The 19,644-nt window shown below is 39.7% G+C and overlaps 2 protein-coding genes across 2 annotated transcripts; both read right to left on the reverse strand.

Annotated features, from left to right (window-relative positions):
• Positions 1-7,060: 7,060 nt before the first annotated feature.
• On the reverse strand, positions 7,061-8,685 carry LOC146389688 (P2Y purinoceptor 14-like). The gene is made up of 3 exons (XM_084923034.1): positions 8,577-8,685; positions 8,210-8,469; positions 7,061-8,018 (listed from the first exon to the last, which is right to left on the reverse strand). The coding sequence occupies exons 1-3, from the start codon at positions 8,679-8,681 to the stop codon at positions 7,328-7,330; spliced, it is 1,056 nt and encodes a 351-aa protein (XP_084779160.1). The 5' UTR covers positions 8,682-8,685; the 3' UTR covers positions 7,061-7,327.
• Positions 8,686-17,048: 8,363 nt separating this feature from the next.
• Positions 17,049-19,349, reverse strand: LOC146389689 (P2Y purinoceptor 14-like). The gene is made up of 3 exons (XM_084919396.1): positions 19,245-19,349; positions 18,860-19,119; positions 17,049-18,702 (listed from the first exon to the last, which is right to left on the reverse strand). Exons 1-3 carry the CDS (start codon positions 19,347-19,349, stop codon positions 18,090-18,092), a joined length of 978 nt encoding a protein of 325 aa, XP_084775522.1. The 3' UTR covers positions 17,049-18,089.
• Positions 19,350-19,644: the final 295 nt, after the last annotated feature.

A 19,644-nucleotide genomic window follows, 5' to 3' on the forward strand; every position in this document is an offset into this window, starting at 1 on the left:
ATGATGAATGATTCATTCCAGTAACATATATTGAAATTATAAACAGAGATGTGTCCTTGTTTTACACAAGAAAACACTGTGTAATGCTACATGTTGTTAGTGTTTTTTAGGTCATTGTTTTGTGGGTGACAAGGTGTGTTTGTTGGCTGTCAACCTTTGCTAGTGTTCTGGAAGAATGAGTTTATTTGAGACCTGAATAGTGTTTTGGTAGTTGTAGTGCATTTTGAATGTGAAATGAACTGCTTTGCCAAGCTGAAGGTCAGTTAGGAGAATTGTGTGAAGAGTTTTGCAAAAGTGACCTAAGTATTGAGAAATGTGTCCTAGCGGCTGTAAAAAAAAAAAAACAAACAAAAAAAAAACAACTGTAACATACAGTTCAAAGACTGTGTGTATTAGGGTGCACACTTGGGCATCTTTTATTTAGCACGGTTATACCGTTGTGGATTTTGCTATATGAATATGCTCAAGAGTCTGTTTGACATCGAGCTAAAAACTTGAAATAAAAAAAAAAAAAAAAAAAAAAAAATATATATATATATATATATATATATATTTATTTATTTTTTACATCAGTAACATTGTCTATCCAGATAAAATGTTTCTGGATAACAGACGAGTCACATTTTATACACTGATTGAATCAAAGAGACATTTATAAAGCGCGGGCTACAACAGACATGTTTACTGTGTTAAAGGGAGCAGAGAAACACGCTGTATTGTTGCAATTTTCTTTTGCATAAGCCACACCAGAAACGCTCTGTGCGAATAGCAAAGTCTGCGCTGAGGTGCGGCTGGACCCTCAGCTTCCACGCCAGGATCTGCTGCACAACCTCGCACTGGCCCCAGGGGCATGGCAAAACTTGTAAGCCCTGGTTCAACTCCCGAAAAAGAAGCTTGAGTTGTTCTCTGACCGGCTGGAGCAGCATCTAATAACCAACAAAATAATCGCAAAATAAAAACAAACCAACAAACACGAAAACACCAGACATTATAATACAGACTTATAATTTGCACTGATGTTTTTTCGAAATTCTGTGAGCGAAAAGTGAGCACGAGAGCCCTCGGTGCGCCTGCTCGCTGCTGAAGTCAGAGTAAACTTTATTGTTATCTCCGCTACATACAGTACAGTATATAGAGAGACGAGACGACGAGGCTCCAGTTACAACAGTGCAAGTAAACAAACAATAAATATAAGAAGAGTAAAAAAATAAATATACACTTTAGGACTCGGGGTAAAGGGATCAATAACAATTTAACATTTATATTTTACAGTTTGATGATTTAAAGTCTCACACACAACCGTTTGAAAGGGGAGGAGGGCCGGCTGCTTCCAAATTTCACATTTCATTCATAATGATGTAAATCCAAGCCCATTATGTATTCATGATTTGAATCCTGGGTTGTGTGAAATCCCAGAAATAAACCCTAGACAAAGTGAATCTGTGAACTAAGGTGTAGGTCTGTTAGGTTATGCTGTGGTGATCCTTAGAATAGAATAGAATAGAAAACTTTATTTGTCAATTTCTTCAAATGTACTTGCCATACAAAGGAATTGAAATTACGTTTCACACTGTCCCATGCGTAGACATTGACAACAATAAGTGCAGATGCACAACAAAAACAGCCCTAACAATAAGTCTTATGCTGCATTAAAACAAAAACCCCTACCAACCACAACCTGGGACTACCTCAAGTAGACTAGTATACTATTTTCTAGGGAACACTGTTGGAACACTTTATTTTATTTATTTTTAGGTCTTGTCTAGCCTGTTACCTATTTAATATTACCTATAGCAGCAGTAATAGTAATATAATAATATAAATAGTGCTAAAAGAAATACTAAAAATATATAGCAGCAGGTGTGTGCAATTGCAATGCAGAGGTAGTTGTTTCCAGTCAGGAATGTTTTCCAGTTCTTGGTTCAGAGAGTGTTTCCTTGTTGGAGAGTGTGCGTGGATGGGGGGTGGGGGGGGGGTGGGAGGGGTAGAGTCCAGTCTGTCTTCCTATACTTCTGCCAATCTGGTGATTCTGCTGGCTGGGAGCCGGGAGGGAAGAGAGTTCAGCAGTCTCACAGCCTGGTGGATGAAGCTGTTGGTGAGCCTGGTAGTGCGGGAGCGGAGACTTCTGTATCTTTTTCCAGAGGGCAGGAGGCTGAACAGACAGTGTGCGGGGTGGGTTGCATCGTTGACAATTGTGATGGCTTTACGGGTGAGGCGAGTGGTGTAAATGTCTTGCAGGGAGGGGAGTGGTACACCAACTATCCTCTCAGCTGTTCTCACAATGCGTTGTAGAGCTTTCCTGTTATAGTCAGTGCAGCTACCGCCCCACACAGTGATGCAGCTGGAGAGGATACTTTCAATAGTTCCTCTGTAGAATGTAGTCAGGATGGGTGGTGGAGCACTTGCCCGCTTGAGTTTGCGCAGGAAGTAGAGGCGCTGTTGTGCTTTCTTGGCCAGTGATGCTGTGTTGGTGGTCCAGGAGAGGTCCTCACTGGGTTGAGGGATGGGTGTTCATACTGGAGTGCAAAATGAAAACCAAGATGGACAAGAAAAGTTCAAAGCCATCAGGTGCTCAGTTTAGAAAAAATAGAAAAGAGGAGGAGAAACGAGAAAAAGATACAGGTAAGCAGATGTGTGATTGGATAATGGCAGGTCATCCTGAAACAATCAGAATCAGAATACTTTATTAATCCCTAAGGAAATAATGTGGGTTACAGTTGCTCCAAGAAGAAATGGTAAAAATAGCAACAGTAACAGACTAAACTCCAAACAACACATTATGTTACAGATTTTAATATTATTTAGTCAATTGTTGATTTGTCCTGTTCTCATTGTATGACGTATTATGATGCCTGTTTGGTAGCTGTTTGCATACAATGCATACTCTCTCTGTCTTCATGTGTGTGTGTTTCTCTGGTGAAATTCAGTCTGGTTCCGACAACAGTTTCGTGTTAATGTACAATCCTTAATATGTTTTATGTGTGTGTGTGTGTGGGCGGGAGGGCAGAGGGAGTGTTCGCCCAGGGCGCCAAACAGGCTAGGACCGCCACTGCTGGGCTGTGTTGAACAAAGTGAGTTAGCACCATTTAAATAAATAAAAAATATTGGTCTATTAAATGACTGGCAGCTAGACCATCGCCGGGGACTCTGTAGTGGTAAGAGGCTTAAAAACAGACGATCTATACTGTCAACAAACAACTCTTCATTTGCATTTTTTCAGAATAAATTGTTTTCTATTTTGTGCACCGGAGTACACCGCTTTACAGATGAAACTCGAAAAGTGGGACACACACACACACACACACACACACGATGGAGATGATAACTTGACATTTATTAGGGAGGAGCTCACTGAGTGTAAGTATAGAGAGGAGGAATTCCTACTTCTCATTCATCTGCACTGTGCATCGTGTCAAAAATGTCCATATCTGTCCTTGTAAAAGTAGCTCTAAAAAAATGAAGAAAAACTCTTTCTCTCACTTAATAAATAATAAATCTTAATAAATCTAAATCCACTATTGTAAAAAGAACGAAATAGCCCTCAGTCTTTGCCAAAAAATGTTTACATTTGTAGACCTCTACTCACCAACTGCTGCGATCATTCGGTCTCTCTATACAGCCGAATGCACTCGGCTCTCCACTGACTCATCAGAAAATCTGCTGAACTCTCCTCAACCATGCCCCCCCAGCAACGACCCCCTCCCTCTCTGGACAAACATAAATCTTTTTATGCAATTCGTCAAGCGTCTGGATTCAATTAGTCACGCTTCTCACCTCTAGGAGTACTTCCGGTAAAGTATTATCCACCATTGTCCTTATCTTGGACAACATCTGCCTCTCAGACACCACCCTAACTGAGTCCAGCTCCATCCCCACAACATTGCTGGCCTCGCAGATGAGTTCATTCAGTCTGTTGACATCTGTGACCCTCGACCTGACCCTCCCCCCAGCATGCAACAGCATGGAGGATTGCACTGACCACAACAGACTCACAGAAAATCCTGAGGATTGTCCGACAGATGTTGAAGGACCTCAGCCGACTGATAAGACGATGAGTTTTACTTCTCACTGTTTTATAGCGTAGTATCCATCATGTATGCTACTTTGCTCAGTGGACTCTTAAAAATATTATTGTGTTCGTGAAATAAACCAACAACAAATACAAAACCCACTAACTATCTATTAGCTGCTTTTTCCCTAAAACACAATCAGGCGAGAGAAATAGTCCACTTTGTGAATGCTGAAGGAGATTTCTTCCATCTTATTAGTACAAAAGGTTGTTCTTAGTAAAACCTGTGCTTTTGTAACATTGAGGATGGGGAGAGCTGGAGGCTGCATGCCCGGATGGAAAGCTTTATTACATTTTATTTACATTTGTTTAATTCAAAAAAGGAAAATTTAGATAAAAAGGAAAGTTAGATTTACAAATGTGCAACCTGAGCGTGAGACTATCACACACTCAGAAGGATCCCAGAGAAAAGTTAAACTGTGTCTTCACACAGCAGCCAGATTGTGTAATATGACAATTTCTCTGACTCACAGGATGACCCCCGGCCACGATCTTGAACTCCTCCCAGACTCTTTAAAGTCATTTAAGAGACACAGGCTAAATTAAAATTTCCACTGAGAGCCTGGGGGACGGTTTTGATCTGACCAAGGAGCCAAATTTACGGCCTTCTGATGAGTGAAGAGTGCAGTTTTTGAAACCACCAAGACAGCTCTGCAGACACTAGAAAAATACGCAAATCTGTACCAGCTGCCCTGTGATCCAGTGTTTCTGGTCCCCTCATCACATCCATGCTTTTTTCTTCCACTTAAAACATTGCTCTTTTGTGAACACTTTTCTAAGTATATTATACTTTTAAAATGTGGCACATGTAATGTGATCATCAAAGAACATGATCTTTAAAAAAATCTTTAATCATATGAAAGCATGTCATATTTTGATGAAACTTTTATTTGTATGTTATAATGTTTTTTCTTACACTGTGGGTAATTTTTTTATAGAAACCTTGTTCATTGTATGAATGTGTAATTAATTATCTTTTTATCTATAATAAAATGTTTAATCTTGCATTTTTGTACTTTGTGGTTATTGAATAAAAATGAGTCACACATAGCACTGATAAACGCAGACGACTGAAAGAAATGTTTGATGGAAAAATGAAACAAGTGTTGTAAAGAGAGGGTTCTAACTCACCAGTGTTTAAATAAAAAAGTCTTGAGTCTGTATGTAAAACATGAAAAACTCCATAGCAGTGATACTTGTTCTTACATAGGTGCACTTATTCTTTGTTATGGCACTTTACTGCTCCAATAAAACAAGAAGATCTCATATTAAAGGACATTTTTTGGCCATCCTGTGTTCTCATTTGCTGTATATTCTTAATATATTAGAGCTATTTTCGGGGACAATAATACTTATGTTTTCAATGAGGTTGTGATCTTAAAGTCAGTCTCATGATTTTAGAGTAATGTACAACAATTGTAATGTCATTTAAGTTGTTCTTCTGTGTGACTGCACACTGCCGTGAGAGGACCTCTTAGTAAGCTGTACAGCAGAAGTTTCAGTTCAGGTTTATCTATACATTACCAAATTACAACAATAGGCACCTGGAAGTGAGACTGTTAGTCTCACAAATGGTGCAAACTGCAGAGAAAAGCATCAGTGTGGGAGTCAAAAAAGGGGCAGCTTGACCAGTGAGGAACAACATATAATTGTTTGTAGTGATGTGTCGGTCGCAAACGAAATGGCTCTTAGAGCCGGATCTTTGACGTGAACGACACGAGCCGGCTCCTTATTGCGAGCCGTTGGGTTTTCTTTTTTCCTTTCTCTCACCCTCTCTCGCACTTTTTTTCCGCTTCACTCCGCACGCGAGCCTTGTGCTTTACGCTGGGCAGAGGGGGGAGGGGCGGTAGTTACACTCGCAGTAGCACAGGAACAGAGCGGGAGGAAAAGAGAGAGAAAGAGAGCCAGGGACAACAACGTCACATTAGAAAGGTATAGTAATCATCCACAACTATTTTCAGTTGCAGATGATAAAGGATTCAGAAAGTTTATTCATGCAGGTCCATATGACAGAGAATGTGCATGTTCTTTTTGTTTTGATATTTTAATTTATATTTAATTGTGTTGTGGTTTGCAGTGTTTTGTGTTGTTTCACTTTAAATTTGTTTAAAAGGAAAAAGCTGAAAATTTAAATAGTTAAAAGTTGAAATGTGAATAGTTGGTTTTAGTATTATATGATTTATTTATTACATTTTATGTGGAGTGAATAAATAAAAGTATATTTATGGTGGCCCCTACAGACAAAGGACATACAAACTTCAAAACAGGTAAAAACTCCAAAACATGTACAAAACACAGCAGAAGTGCTCCAGGAGGCTAGGGGCAGTGTTGAACTTTTGTTACCTAGTGGCTACACAAGTCAGGAAGTACCAACGACCGGATTTGGTGTGTGGTAGTAACAGGTAAATGAACTTTTTTTTTTTTTTTAATTATTTGAATGTATATGAGTGCTTGTGTATAAATACACAAACAATACACATATGCTTTCAATTGAGTAATTTAAGTGATCTAGGTAGCTCTGTTAAGAAAGTTCAGTTAACGCTAGAAATGTGTTTTGGAGTTTGTACGTGTTTTGTCTCAAGGGGCCATCGCATATATTTATATATAAACATATATAAATAAAACCACTTTTTTTTTTTTTACATTAGTAATTCCTTTTGTGCATAATTTTATATTATTGTTAATAATAAATTAATTAACGCAACAAAACAACCTGAAGAGCCGGTTCGGAGGCGAAAGCGCCGGCTCTCTAAAAACAGCCGGAAATCCCATCACTAATTGTTTGAAACAACCAAACAAAACATTAAAACATTTATTTTTTAGCTCCAATGCAGAACAAACATGTGAAAACATCTGTGTTGAAAAACAGTAAAGAAGCAAACCAGCCTGGAAATCTTAGATATTTTCTTTATAAGCAAAAGCAGTAAATTCATTTCCAAGCCTTTTAGAGTTTAAGATTTTTATTATCAAATGTACAGATTACTGCCGAGAGATAAAAAGCTCATCTGGATATGTGTGAATGTTAAAACTGTTTCCAGAGACAGATATTTAATATGCATTTTTTCTATGAATCTCACCACACACTGGTTCACTTCATTCATGCTAAAGCTAAATGTTAGCAACACTGATACTGTGTGTCTGTGCTGAGTTCAGCCTCATGTTGATATCTGAGCACAGAAGAAGTCCTGTGGTTCATGAGGACGGGGATCCATGATACTGGTTTCACTAATCGGACTCTCAAAACAAAAGCAAATCTCGTCATTTTATAAAATGCTGTACATTGCCTTGCAACACTGGTGTTGATGTAGTGATGTCCAGCTGCTCCCTGCTGCTCTCGCTCTCCTCATTTGCTTGTTGGGTGTTGGTCCTCCTGGACACCTTTCTCACCTGAGCTCGAAAAGTCTTACAGAGGAAAAAGTAAACAACAGGGTCCAGACAGACGTTGAAAACTGACACCATGGCGGCCGCCTCCTGCAGGTTGTACAAAACTGGATCCACAGAGCAGCTGTTCAAAAGAAACGTAAAGGGAAGACGAACCAGGTGATAGGGGACAAAGCAAACACAGAAGATGCTGACCAGCACCAACATGTTCCTGCGAGACTTCACCAGCTTCTCAGAACCAGAGGAGGCCAGCTGCCTCTGCTGTGCCTGCAACACTCTGCGGGAGATGCTGTAGTAGAAGAAGACCAGGGATATGAAGACCAAGAGGACAATGATTGCAGAGAAGGTGTGGAGGATTTTGTACAGCAGGCTGACTGATGAACTAAAGGAATCAACACAGTAATTAGAGGTCAAAGGTTCCTTGGAGCTGATAAAAAAGCTGATAAAAAAGCTGATAAAAGTGATTGTTGGAGCCAAGAGAATAACCCAGGTGATGACAGAGATGATTCTCGCAGTTCGTACTGTTTGCGGGATGTGAGTTCCTGAAGGATGTACGATTTTCCGATACCTGAAGACAGAAGAGGAAGGAGGCAGAATACAACTTCACTAATCACAACAGTGCCAAAACTGCAAAAGTAAATACTGAGCCAAAAAAGGTACATTCATGCTTTTGTCAGGAGCACAGGGTGTGTACTTAACCACTTAATCTAGTTTTTACGTTGTCATGAACTACAGTCTGAAATCAGTAAAGATTCTTACCTATTGGCAGCGATGTACGCCATAAATATGATGCTGGCGTACATGTTGAGGAAAAAAGCAGAAGCTCCAACTGTGCAGTGGAGCAGCCGAACGATGGGAGACCTGATGGCATAGTGGGTGATGCGCAGTGGCAGAGAGAGGCAGAGCAGGAAGTCAGCAGCTGTCAGGTTCTTCAGGTAGACCATGAAGCTGCTGGATGCCTGCTGCCGAGCCCGACAACAGTAAAACTTCATGATGAAGCCATTGAGGAGTAAACCCACCTGTAGAGACACAGAGAGGATGGAGAGAACAGGACTTTGGTAGATGCACAGAGAACCTTAAACCAGTTTCTTAAAAAAAAACCACAATCTGATTATTTGAAACTTACCAGAAACACCAGACTGTAGACCAGCATAAAGAAAGGGTTGACTGATGTGTCGACATTACCACAGTTCTGGTCCGAAGACAATGTTTCATTTTTGGGGTGAACCATGTTTCTGGTGCTGGAAAAAAAAACACTTAAAAAAACCCCCCAAAAAAACAGTCTTTTAAACTGAATTTATAGGTTCATTTTTTTTAAATGATTCACTCTTAGTTTGTTGTGTTAAATTAATGTTGGACCAATTTTAGATATTGTGCTACAGGTTACAGTCTGCAGTTGTGGAAGGAAGCATACAATAGCTTTAAACCAGACTGTTCTGTTCTATTAAAATGCGAGATTTCACACCTTTAAATGTTCATTTGAGATATGATCAATTGCAAGTTTCTGTTTTTATAGTTTAGCAAGATGCTTCTGCTTTTTGAGCATAGCTCATACACACACGTTAAGTTCATTGAAAGGTCGTATGTCTATGTATGGTATGGCTGGAAACACACAGACACACATGCACCTACACACATTCTGTACATTAGTACCTTAGTTGTGGAAGGAAGCATTCATTAGTAAAGATAAGTCAACACTCTCATGAATCTTTTGACAATCCATTAAGCACAAGCTGAAGCAGTGAGCTGTAGGCAGAACCTGGACTCATCTCTGAACATAACGTTTCTCTAACTGTGCACGTTCCAGTGCACATGGTACTGACACCAGGCCTGACGGTGAAGGGCAGTCATGGCAGGCCTCCTGGACTCCAATGAGCTTGGATATCAAGTTAAAGGAATTTACTTGAATTGCCTGCAAGTTTATATATTTAAATGTTTTGTTTTGCTGTTTTAATTCCTTTAAAGAATGAAATGTGCAATATAAGTAAAATTGACTTTGACATTGAAATTATCACGGATGACTGTGTGGCAGGCAGAGCTAGGCCCCATTAGCAGGACTTGGAAACAAAGGGAGTGAACTAAAAGAGGCAGCTTTAATTACTCTAATACTGAACGCTAAAGCACAAACATACAAAACTAAAAAAAAATAGAAACTAGAAACACTTACCTTAAATACAGGCAGGATAACGAGAGGGTACACACTGGGACCAGAGAGAAACGAATTACTTGGAACAGATGAACTTTGAGGTTGCATGCTCAGTTAACTAAATGTCCAAGTATTTTTTATCATGATATCGGATTGACATCTCTTGAACGCTGAACTCAGCTGTGTTATTAATCATTGATTGTTTTTGCTCCACATGTCAGGAACTATTAAAAATGATAATTGTCATTTTTTAAAATCAGCAGAAGCACAAAAGATGTGAGTCTGAGAATCCAGCTGGACCTGTATTTAACGTATCCCTCTGCAGTTTTTTTGTGATGATGAAAAGTTACTTCTGTTGTTATGTCTTCCAGGTTAAATTGTAAACCATAAAAGATACAGCGCAGCTCTAACCTCAACCCTGTTGTCTTTCCTGTTTATGACCACTGAAACTGCTGCACAGAAAACTCAGACACGTAACTTCCTGATTAGTTGTTAAAAGTTAGTTAGAATTTAAATTTTTGTAAGTCATTGAGCCTTGGTGGTTTAATGGCATCACTGTAAATCAGAAAACACACAATGATTGATTGTCTCTTGTAACCTGACTTGCTGATAACTTGTGTTAAACAGGTTTTATATTGTGCTGAAAAAGTATTTGACCCCTTCCTGATTTTTTTCTAAATATAATGTGTTAGTCACAGTATGTTCTCAACAACATTATCATGTTTGAGCGTAAGGTTGTTTGTCCATGCATCTGGCACCAGGACACCACGAACCTTAGTCAATAAGAGATTTGTAATCGTATGTTCAGATTAGCTTCCAAAACACTAACCCAATTACTTTTGTTCCTTAAATCAGGACTGGTTTAAAATGATCTTGTTTAGTTTTTCTGTCAGTATTAAAGATGTGAGAATCAGACACCATCAGGACTCACCTCTGGTTCTGCTGCGAGGAGGAAAAGTTGCTTCAGCCGTTCTCAGTGTGATGGTACCACTGTAACTAAGGAAATGCACAGTGACATCACTGCTGCCCTGCACACTGGCCTATTTCCTCTTTGTCTTCACTGTTAAACTGTCACGACATGTTTCCAAAAGAGTCAAGTCATTCTCTCTAATCAGCTGCTGCTACACTTCTTATTTTAGCACTGACTCACTTTATTGACACCGATTGATTTTTTTACTAATGTCCTTCACCTCTTCATCACTACAGCTAACATGAGACAGCACCAGAAGCCAATTCAGATTGCATCTGAAACAAGTGTCATGGATCCCAAGACTTTCTGAACAACTCAAATATTTCCTCAGCTCAAAGGTCAATTGATTGATGGTGCTGGCCAATGGATGCAATGAGGCTGATGTAAATCTGGGTTCAGTTTTTAAAGAAACTCCAGTGTACAATGTGGATCAATAAGGATCAAACCACTGACCTTTTGATTGGTAGATGACATGCTCTGCCTCGTGAGCCACAACTGCCTTAAATGCTGATCCAAAAACTATGAACGCACTGGAGAAAACCATTTCCCATAATTAACCAACGACCATTTCCCCTCCTCATCCGAATCCATTAATTCAGAAAAAAAACATTTATAGATATCAGTGTCTAAAATATGCATCAACTGATTTTTATATTTAAAATGTATAAAACAGGGATCTTGTTAGGTTTTTTTTTCATGAGAGAAGACCAATATCCAACTATACGTTTTCACGAATCATTATCAAATTGTTAAAATTTAAAATTACTGTTACACAGCACCAGGGACCTTCTCTCGCTCAGAGACAAAGGCAACCTGTTCTAGGCAGTAACTGTATTGCGGGTCACAGAAACAGAATGTTAGCATGATTGGTGGAATCAGTTGAGGGTGTCTTAGGTCTGATACATGCTCACGTTTCTTCTTCTGCAGCTTTCTGGGCATCTTCTTATATAGAGATTTAACCTTCTGCTAGCAACGCTCCCATTACCATGGCAACCACCTCTTGCCCTCCAGTCAGGCCTGTAGAGTTAAAGAAGTGGATAAAGTGCATATCATAACAGCAGATTCATGATTGAAGCCACATTCCTGTGAGGGAGTTGTGAGGAAGTGTTGTGTCTGCTAGTATCAGAGTAGCACAACTGCTCTACAATATACTGTGTGCAGTAAAGAATAAAACACAAATACTGTATGTGATGCAAATTATGAGATATTAGCTTTACAGATAAAAATTAATCCCAACAGTCTCCAGCTCCAGTCCTTGAGAGCAACTGTCCTGCAGCTTTTAGATGCATCCCTACTCCAACACAGCTGAATCAGATGGTTGAATTACCTCTTCAGTGTGCCATCAAATGTGGAACCAAGCCTTTCATTTGATTCAGCTGTGTTGGAACAAGAATGCATCTAAAAGCTGCAGGACATACTCATTGATTTAATAATCTTCTCATCATCCTCCTCCTCTGCATGATTTGTCAGGATATAGGTGGCACATTCACAACGCTTATCTAGAAGTCAGTCAATTCAACTTACAACCAACAAAAAATATAAGAAAAATAAACACTATTTTGACTCATAAATGTATATAATTTGTTATTCAACCAAGAAACCCTTGTGTGAAATAGTTTTTAACTTTATTAATGAGACTTTAATTAATCAAGTTATCTTTGTCCTCTTTACTTTTTTCGGGTTTTTGCGGTGCTCATTTTATCCAGTTGTCAGGAACTATAGCCTCCCCCACATAGCAAAATTGGTATGGCCTGGACCTGGCCCACACAATGTGCTTACACGTGGCCCACATACCGCAAAGAATGACGGCCCTTTGGTGGCCCAGATCTGGTTTGCCAGACCTGGCCCACATCAGGATGACATACCACTTACCATGCCAGAAATCAGCCAGCAGTGCCAGTTTGACACCAGCTCTGATACCGGGCCAGACCTGTCTGCTATGTGGGCTTCTGGCACTTAACAGTGTACACTATATTACTATGTTTGTGCCAGGGAACCCGATCCAGAACAATTTTGGTCACAGTGTGGTTATAAGGTTGGGGAAACCACCTGAGACTGAAGAAGTCACTTGAATAAATGATGATGTTTCTTCAGCTGAAAACAGCACGTCGAGATGAACAGAATCAACTTTTTTCGCAATCCTTTAACTTGTTGAAGGTGCCATCAATCCGGTACCTTCACTAGAGAATATCATAGGGAGCAGATCCCAGATTTTGTCTGAGTTAACTCTGTCACCTACCCCTTTAATCACTTCACTGGCCCTCACCTTCACCCTCACAAGTCAAACAACTGAAAACCACTGAGCTAAAAGGTGACAGGAGCTCTGATGAATGAAGAATCAGAATCAAAAATACTTTATTAATCCCAAATGAAATTATGGGTTATGTGGCACTATGTTAGAGAAAGTGCAACATTACATGTATCGATATTGAACCGTTTAATACAGTGCTTTCGGTTCGGTACGCATATGAATGAACAATACAAATTTTTTTATTTATTTTATCAACTTTTCTTCTGACGATGCTGTCTGTGTTGAGCGCTCAGTGGATCTGCATTCAACTACTCTGCCTAGGCTGCACTGTCGAGTGCAGAGCCACTGAGCGCAGCGCAAGCTAGAAAGACAGAAGCTAAGCTCGTTGCAACATGGCAAATTGAACCTCCCCCACCCTCATTCAGATCTGGCGTTTGGAACTATTTTGGTTTTCATGTGAAGCATGACGCTGAAGGTAAGCGCGTCATGGACAAAAGTAAAACAGTATGTCGGATGTGCCACGCAATGCTCAATTGGTGGGAACTAGTGCGTTAGCGCAGTTAGCTTGTTAACATGTTGACACTGTCCAGACCCACGCACGGGGCGACCGCTGTAACTCGTTAACTAAGATTGGCTGTGTTATGGCGTTAATGTCATTTTAACGAGATTAACGCTGACAGCACTAGTGGGAACACAACGAATATGACTGCACATTTATGCCGACATCATCCTAGTGCAAAGACAAGTGGAAGCAGACAAAAACAACAAGCACGCATGCTACAAACTTTACCCGAGTCATTTAGACAGCCGTTAGCACATGATTCTTCTTATGGGACCTGATATGTTTAATATGCTGCTGAGAATATAGCCCAGAAGAAGCGTATAGTATAGCTTTTATTTTGGAAAGAGCCATTTCTCTGTAATAAACTCTCTTTTTCAAAGATGAGTGATTTCTCAATCAGAATTATTTTTGTTGTTTCAGCAACATTAAATTTAAAAACTGTATTTTTGAGTTAAAATATCTATTTATAATTTTAATAAATTACAAATTAAACCGGCATGAACATTCTTTTGTATCGAAAAAATATTGAACCGTGACACCAAAGCAAGGGCGTAGATTTGGCATGGACGGAAGGGACATGTCCCCACCAATATCCAGCGATTATTGAATTGTCCCCACCAATAATTTGATCTCTTCGAGTAAAGAAAAACAAGAAAAAAAACGACCTGTCAACGTCTCATTCACCCAGCGGTGCAGAAAGAGTTAAATTACGTTCTCTACTGGAGTCCTACGTCATGTGACAAATATGGCCAATGTGATTGGCTGTGCCTTTCAGGGAGCTCTGTTTCGTTTTAGCAGCGGCAAACCTGCGCTGCGAGGACCTGCGAGGAGGAGAGGAGGACGGCAGCAAAAAGGAAGAACCTGGATATAAGAAAGTATTTTTCAAAGAAACCTGTAAGTCACTTAAACTCAAGTTCACTCATAAAATGTGTCCGTCATAATAATGTTACAGGCTATGCTAGGCTTTGGCCCACATCAGTCTAAAATTGTATGTAGCCATGAATAACGTGTTTTGGAAACTAACTGCACAGCAGGCAGCACTATTAGTTCTCTCAGTCTCAGAGTAGCATTTCTAATTTTGATTGAAACTGTCAGAGAAAACAGCAGCCTCGAGTAAGCCAGGATATTAGTTTACAGAGGCTGTTAACATTATATATCTAACGTTAAAATGTTGGTGACACAATAATTTCATCCTAATGGCACTGACATATTCATAGGGTTCATTTTTGAGACAAAATATCATGAGGTAGTAATGATTTTGCAAATATCCACCTTGTAGTGCAGTTTGCACAAATTGTTTTAAAAATGCACTCAGCCTACAAACATTACTGATGAGTCAAGATCTGCACAATTTGACAGAAACACTGAAGCAGCTACACATTTTATTCTTATTGTCATGTATGTCCTATTTGTCAGGTGACAGAAGAACCAACACAAAGCTCAGAGAGTAATGGTGACACAAGATCACAGGTGGAATTGGATGATGACTTGTTGGTTCATTACTGTATTTGAAGCACATGTGTGACTGCATGTATTTGGAATGTCTCACTGTTATTCACCAGGTGACAGAGGCAGCTCTGCCATGTTGTAGCTCGGACAGAGGTGAAGAGGCGAGGTCACAGGTGACTGACTGATGGTTTGGTGCTATAGATTAACTAGTATTTATTATCATGACAGTTGTTAGGCTGCTGATGTAAATTGTTTCATTAGTGTATATTTGACAAAGAATCTGAATTGACATGTCTCACTTTTTATATGGCACGAATCAATGTGTTATTTTATCAGGTGGCAATATGTCCTAGTGCAGTCAGAGGGGAAGAGCCAGGGCCAAACATGAGGCACATCAAGCACAGAATAATAATTGTAATCTGAGGATAAAACGAAGGTACTGAGGCTGAAAGAAGCTTCAGTGCTCTCAGAAGACTAAAAAGATGGCTAAGGTCAACAATGACTCAAATGAGATTAAACAATGCTGCTGTATGCCCACCAGGAGAGACTGGACAGTATAGATGTAAAACAAATACGCCAGCAGTTTATCTCAGTTAACGAGAGGAGAAGGCATGCGTTTGGCTGCTTCACATAGTGGACATTGAGTTGTTGTGTGGGACACCAGTAGTCCATGTCTGTTGCTGTAACAGTAGTTCATGTTTAGAATGAAAAATCCCAGCTCACTGATTTGATAGGAGCAATAGTGCCTAAAATGTTGCATAATTTTGCTGAGAGATCTTTTACTTTGTGGTAATCTTAGATGAGTAGTTTTATGGACAAAACCCACCAGGTCATTCAGTGTTCCCTTAGTGCCAAAATATAACAGATGTTGGTGTAGTATAACTGAAGTAATGTTGTTAAGTCCTTAAAGTCATATTCTTTTATTGTCATGACTGTATTTGAAGCTATTTTTATTTTTGTATGATACCTGATTTATATGGAATATGGCTGAAGTAAACTAAAGTCTAAAATACTTAGTCAGTCATTTGTTTAATAGTAATTTAACATTATATAATTCAAATGTAAAACTATGAATTGTAATTTTAAATGGTTTAAAAGCACGTAGAATAGTATATGTAGGCAAGTATATTTCTCCTTTTTTTTTTTTTTTTTTTTTTTTTTTTTTATCATCAAGAAGCAAAGACAAAAAAGGGGAAAAAAAAGAAACAGGGCAGGTTCGATGGTTGAATCGTCCATCCCCACCAATGCCAAAACCAAATCTACATCCTTGAGATGAGCCAAGGTGTGAAAATGGGTGTAGGTCACAATCAGGCAAAGTTTCGGGTGAGCTCATTGTGAAACCTAGTCCGCTGTTCCTCTTGGGGGACACTCCCACTGGGCTTAAATCTGGGACTCTCCACCATTTGACCCTAGAACTTAAGAAGCTTCTCGGATGAGAGGTGAAACATCTTCAAGCAACTTAAAGAAGTCCAGACGCATTTCTTTAAAAGCTCCTTAGACTACAATGACCTAGATGACTGAGAACCTTCACAGACATAACTAGGTAGATATAACACATCCTTATTGCTGATTTGAACGTGTATGTTTAAATGTTTCTGATTTATAAACATCAGATTCAGATGTGTAAATAGCAAAACAAGTAACCACCAAATGGGTTCATAACTAGCTCTATAACCCTTGTAAACACCTCTTTACGATACAATTACATTAACATTTTCTTCTGCACTTTACACACTGTTAAAATAAATACAGCTTCCATTAACAGTTACTATTGGTGGTAAAAATCTTATCACCAATGAACTTTGTTTTGTATGATCTGTTTCCTCAAAGTCACTACACAGTCTCTAATCAGTACACACTTTCACTGTGTGCTGTAACATACGAATTAAGGCATGTTGCATCACTTGTTGTTTCTTTTCAGTTGTATCTCTCGGTGCTGTCCACTGATTTTATTGAGCTAACTAAACAGCAAATGGCTGTCATTTCTATTGTCAAAACAAATATATAACCTACACATCTGAGTCTAAAATAGACGGTTGGAAAGAAGACACAGCAGTCCCCTTTAAGTCTTCGTCATCACCTGATTGCTATTTCAGTACTTCCCCCTCAGTATTTATGTAGAAAGATGAGCTGTGGCTAGAAACCACAAAGTAGAAACTGCAAAACACTCACTGAAGATAAGATACTGTTATCACTTTGAGACACAAATAGAGACACTCACTTATTTTCTCTTTGAGCCTCTTTTTGACGGAGGTGTTTATTTTTGTCATGAAACAGGCAGGCAGGTAGGAGGAAAGACCTAAATGCAGAACTCAAAACACGTGGATGAACTGAAGGAGGCTGTTTTATTGCACAGATTACACAAAAAGCAGTTACAAAACCAAACCAAAATCTAGAAACTGGAAACTAATAACAAAACACTGGGAAACTACGGATGGCGATTTTAGGGAGCACAACAGAAGAAATCCACACAGCATGAGTCTGTGAAGGTTCTCAGTCATCCAGGTCATCGTAGATCAAGGAGCTTGGAAAGAAAAGTGTCTGGACTTCTTTAAGTTGCTTAAAGACGTTTCACCTCTCATCCGAGAAGCTTCTTCAGTTCTAAGGGTCAAATGGTGGAGAGTCCCAGATTTACACCCTGTGGGAGTTTCCCCCCAAAGAGCTCAACTCTTTCTGTACACCGTTATATTTGTGCCACAAAACCAGCCAATCATAGAATTGAATGCAAAAAAATCTGATTGGCTGTTTTGGTCTCCAATCAGCTCGAAATGACGAAATGCAATATCCCAGAAGGCATTTCGTCCAAAACCCAAACAAGGCAGTGGCGGAGTTTGAAATATTACTCTTTCTGGGTCACAAAATAAACTTTTAAGATATTTTCATGCGAGAATGGTGCTGTGTAAACTTCAAATATCGGCTCGATTTATCAAGACATCACATATTTGCAAAAGTGCTCTAATGTTTTTGGAGATGCCTGGAACTTTTTACTCTGTGTTTCTCACTTCATAAAGGAATTATTCTTAAAATTAACCATCTAACACAGCAACAATGAGCAGATGAAAAAGACAAAAAATCCCAAATCAATTCACAGGTTGGACTTAGAACCTCTTAGAGATAATCTTCTAAACTGCTCATCTCACAGAAGACAAATCAAGACCCTCACTGGATGTCAAATCTTCATACTAGGGCTATCCAATCAAGTTGATCTTTAATCATATGATGTTCACCGCCATCTTATCTATCCTCCTTAATGTCCAGCTGCTACTCACTCTCCTCATTTGCTTGTTGGATGTTGGTCCCCCTGAATGCCATTCTCACCTGAGCATGAAAAGTCTTACAGAGGAAAAAGTAAACAAGAGGATCCAGACAGACGTTGAAAGCTGCAACCATGGTGGTCACCTCCTGCAGGTAGTACAACACTGGACCCACAGAGCAGCTGCTCCACAGAAAAACTGAGGGTAGTCGAACCAGGTAAAACGGGACAAAACAAACACAGAAGATGCTGACCAGCACCAACATGTTCCTGCGAGACTTCAAAAGCTTCTCTGAGCCAGAGGAGGCCAGCTGCCTCTGCTGTGCCTGCAACACCCTGCGGGAGGTGCTGTAGTAGAAGAAGACCAGGGATATGAAGACCACGAGGAAAGTAACGACACACAAAGCCTGAATGATTTTGAAGGACACAGTGACCAGTGGACTAAAGATGAGAACACAGCGGCTGATACTAGAAGGCAGAGATTTATGAGTGATGAAAAACAGGATGATGAAAATAATTCCTGTAGTCACGAGAAAAATCCAGGTGATCATCGAGATGATGCAGGCAGTCCGTACTGTCTGCAGGACACGAGTTCGTGAAGGATGAACAATCTTCAGATACCTGAGAAAGAAGAGGAAGGAGGCAGTAGACAACTTCACTGATCAGTCACAGTGCTGCCAAACCTTCAGAAATCATTCATGCTTTCATCAGGAGTGCATGGTTTGTAGTCAACAACACCATCATGAACTGCAGTCTGAAATCAGTAAAAGTTTCTTACCTGTTGGCAGCGATGTACCCCATGAATATGATGCTGGCACACATGTTGAGGTAGAAGGCAGAGGCTCCAAAGCTGCAGTAGAGCTGCCAAATTATTATAGATCCGCTATTATAGTGGCCGATGCGCAGTGGCAGAGAGAGACAGAGCAGAAAGTCGGCAGCTGTCAGGTTTTTCAGGAAGACCTTCAAGCTGCTTGATGCCTGCTGCTGAGCTTGACAACAGTAGAACTTTATGACGAAGCCATTGAGAGGTAGACCCACCTGAACATGACACAGAGATGATGGAAAGAAGACTTTGGTACATGCACCTTCAGACTCAACACGAACAGTTTATGAAAACTTCAACCAGTGTATAACAGAGCACAGTCTGAAGATTTGACACTTACCACAAACAGCAGACTGTAGACCACCATAAAGAAAGTGCTGGCTGATGTGTCGACAGCATCACAGGTCTGGTTGGAAGGTGAAGTCTCATATTTTGGGTCAACCATGTTTCCAGATCTGAAAAATAAACCTACTTCAGAGATCTACCTCTTTGCAACAAACTGTGTATAAATGCTAGTTTAATCTTTGAAAGGATCAACCTTCATGGTCCCTTAGTTCGAGATAAATCAAAGTCAAACCAATTTTAAACATTGTGTTGAGATCAACTACATGTGTCTTTGAGACAGTAATTTTGACCCCCAGTAACACTGTAAGAAACCTTGGAGTCACTCATGATCAGTGTTGGGCAAGTTACTTTTAAAAAGTAATTCATTATATTACTAGCTACTTCTTCAAAAAAAG

Source organism: Perissodus microlepis, chromosome 3 (assembly GCF_051167445.1).
Source record: "Perissodus microlepis isolate ML-2025 ecotype Zambia chromosome 3, ASM5116744v1, whole genome shotgun sequence".
NCBI lineage: Eukaryota > Metazoa > Chordata > Actinopteri > Cichliformes > Cichlidae > Perissodus > Perissodus microlepis.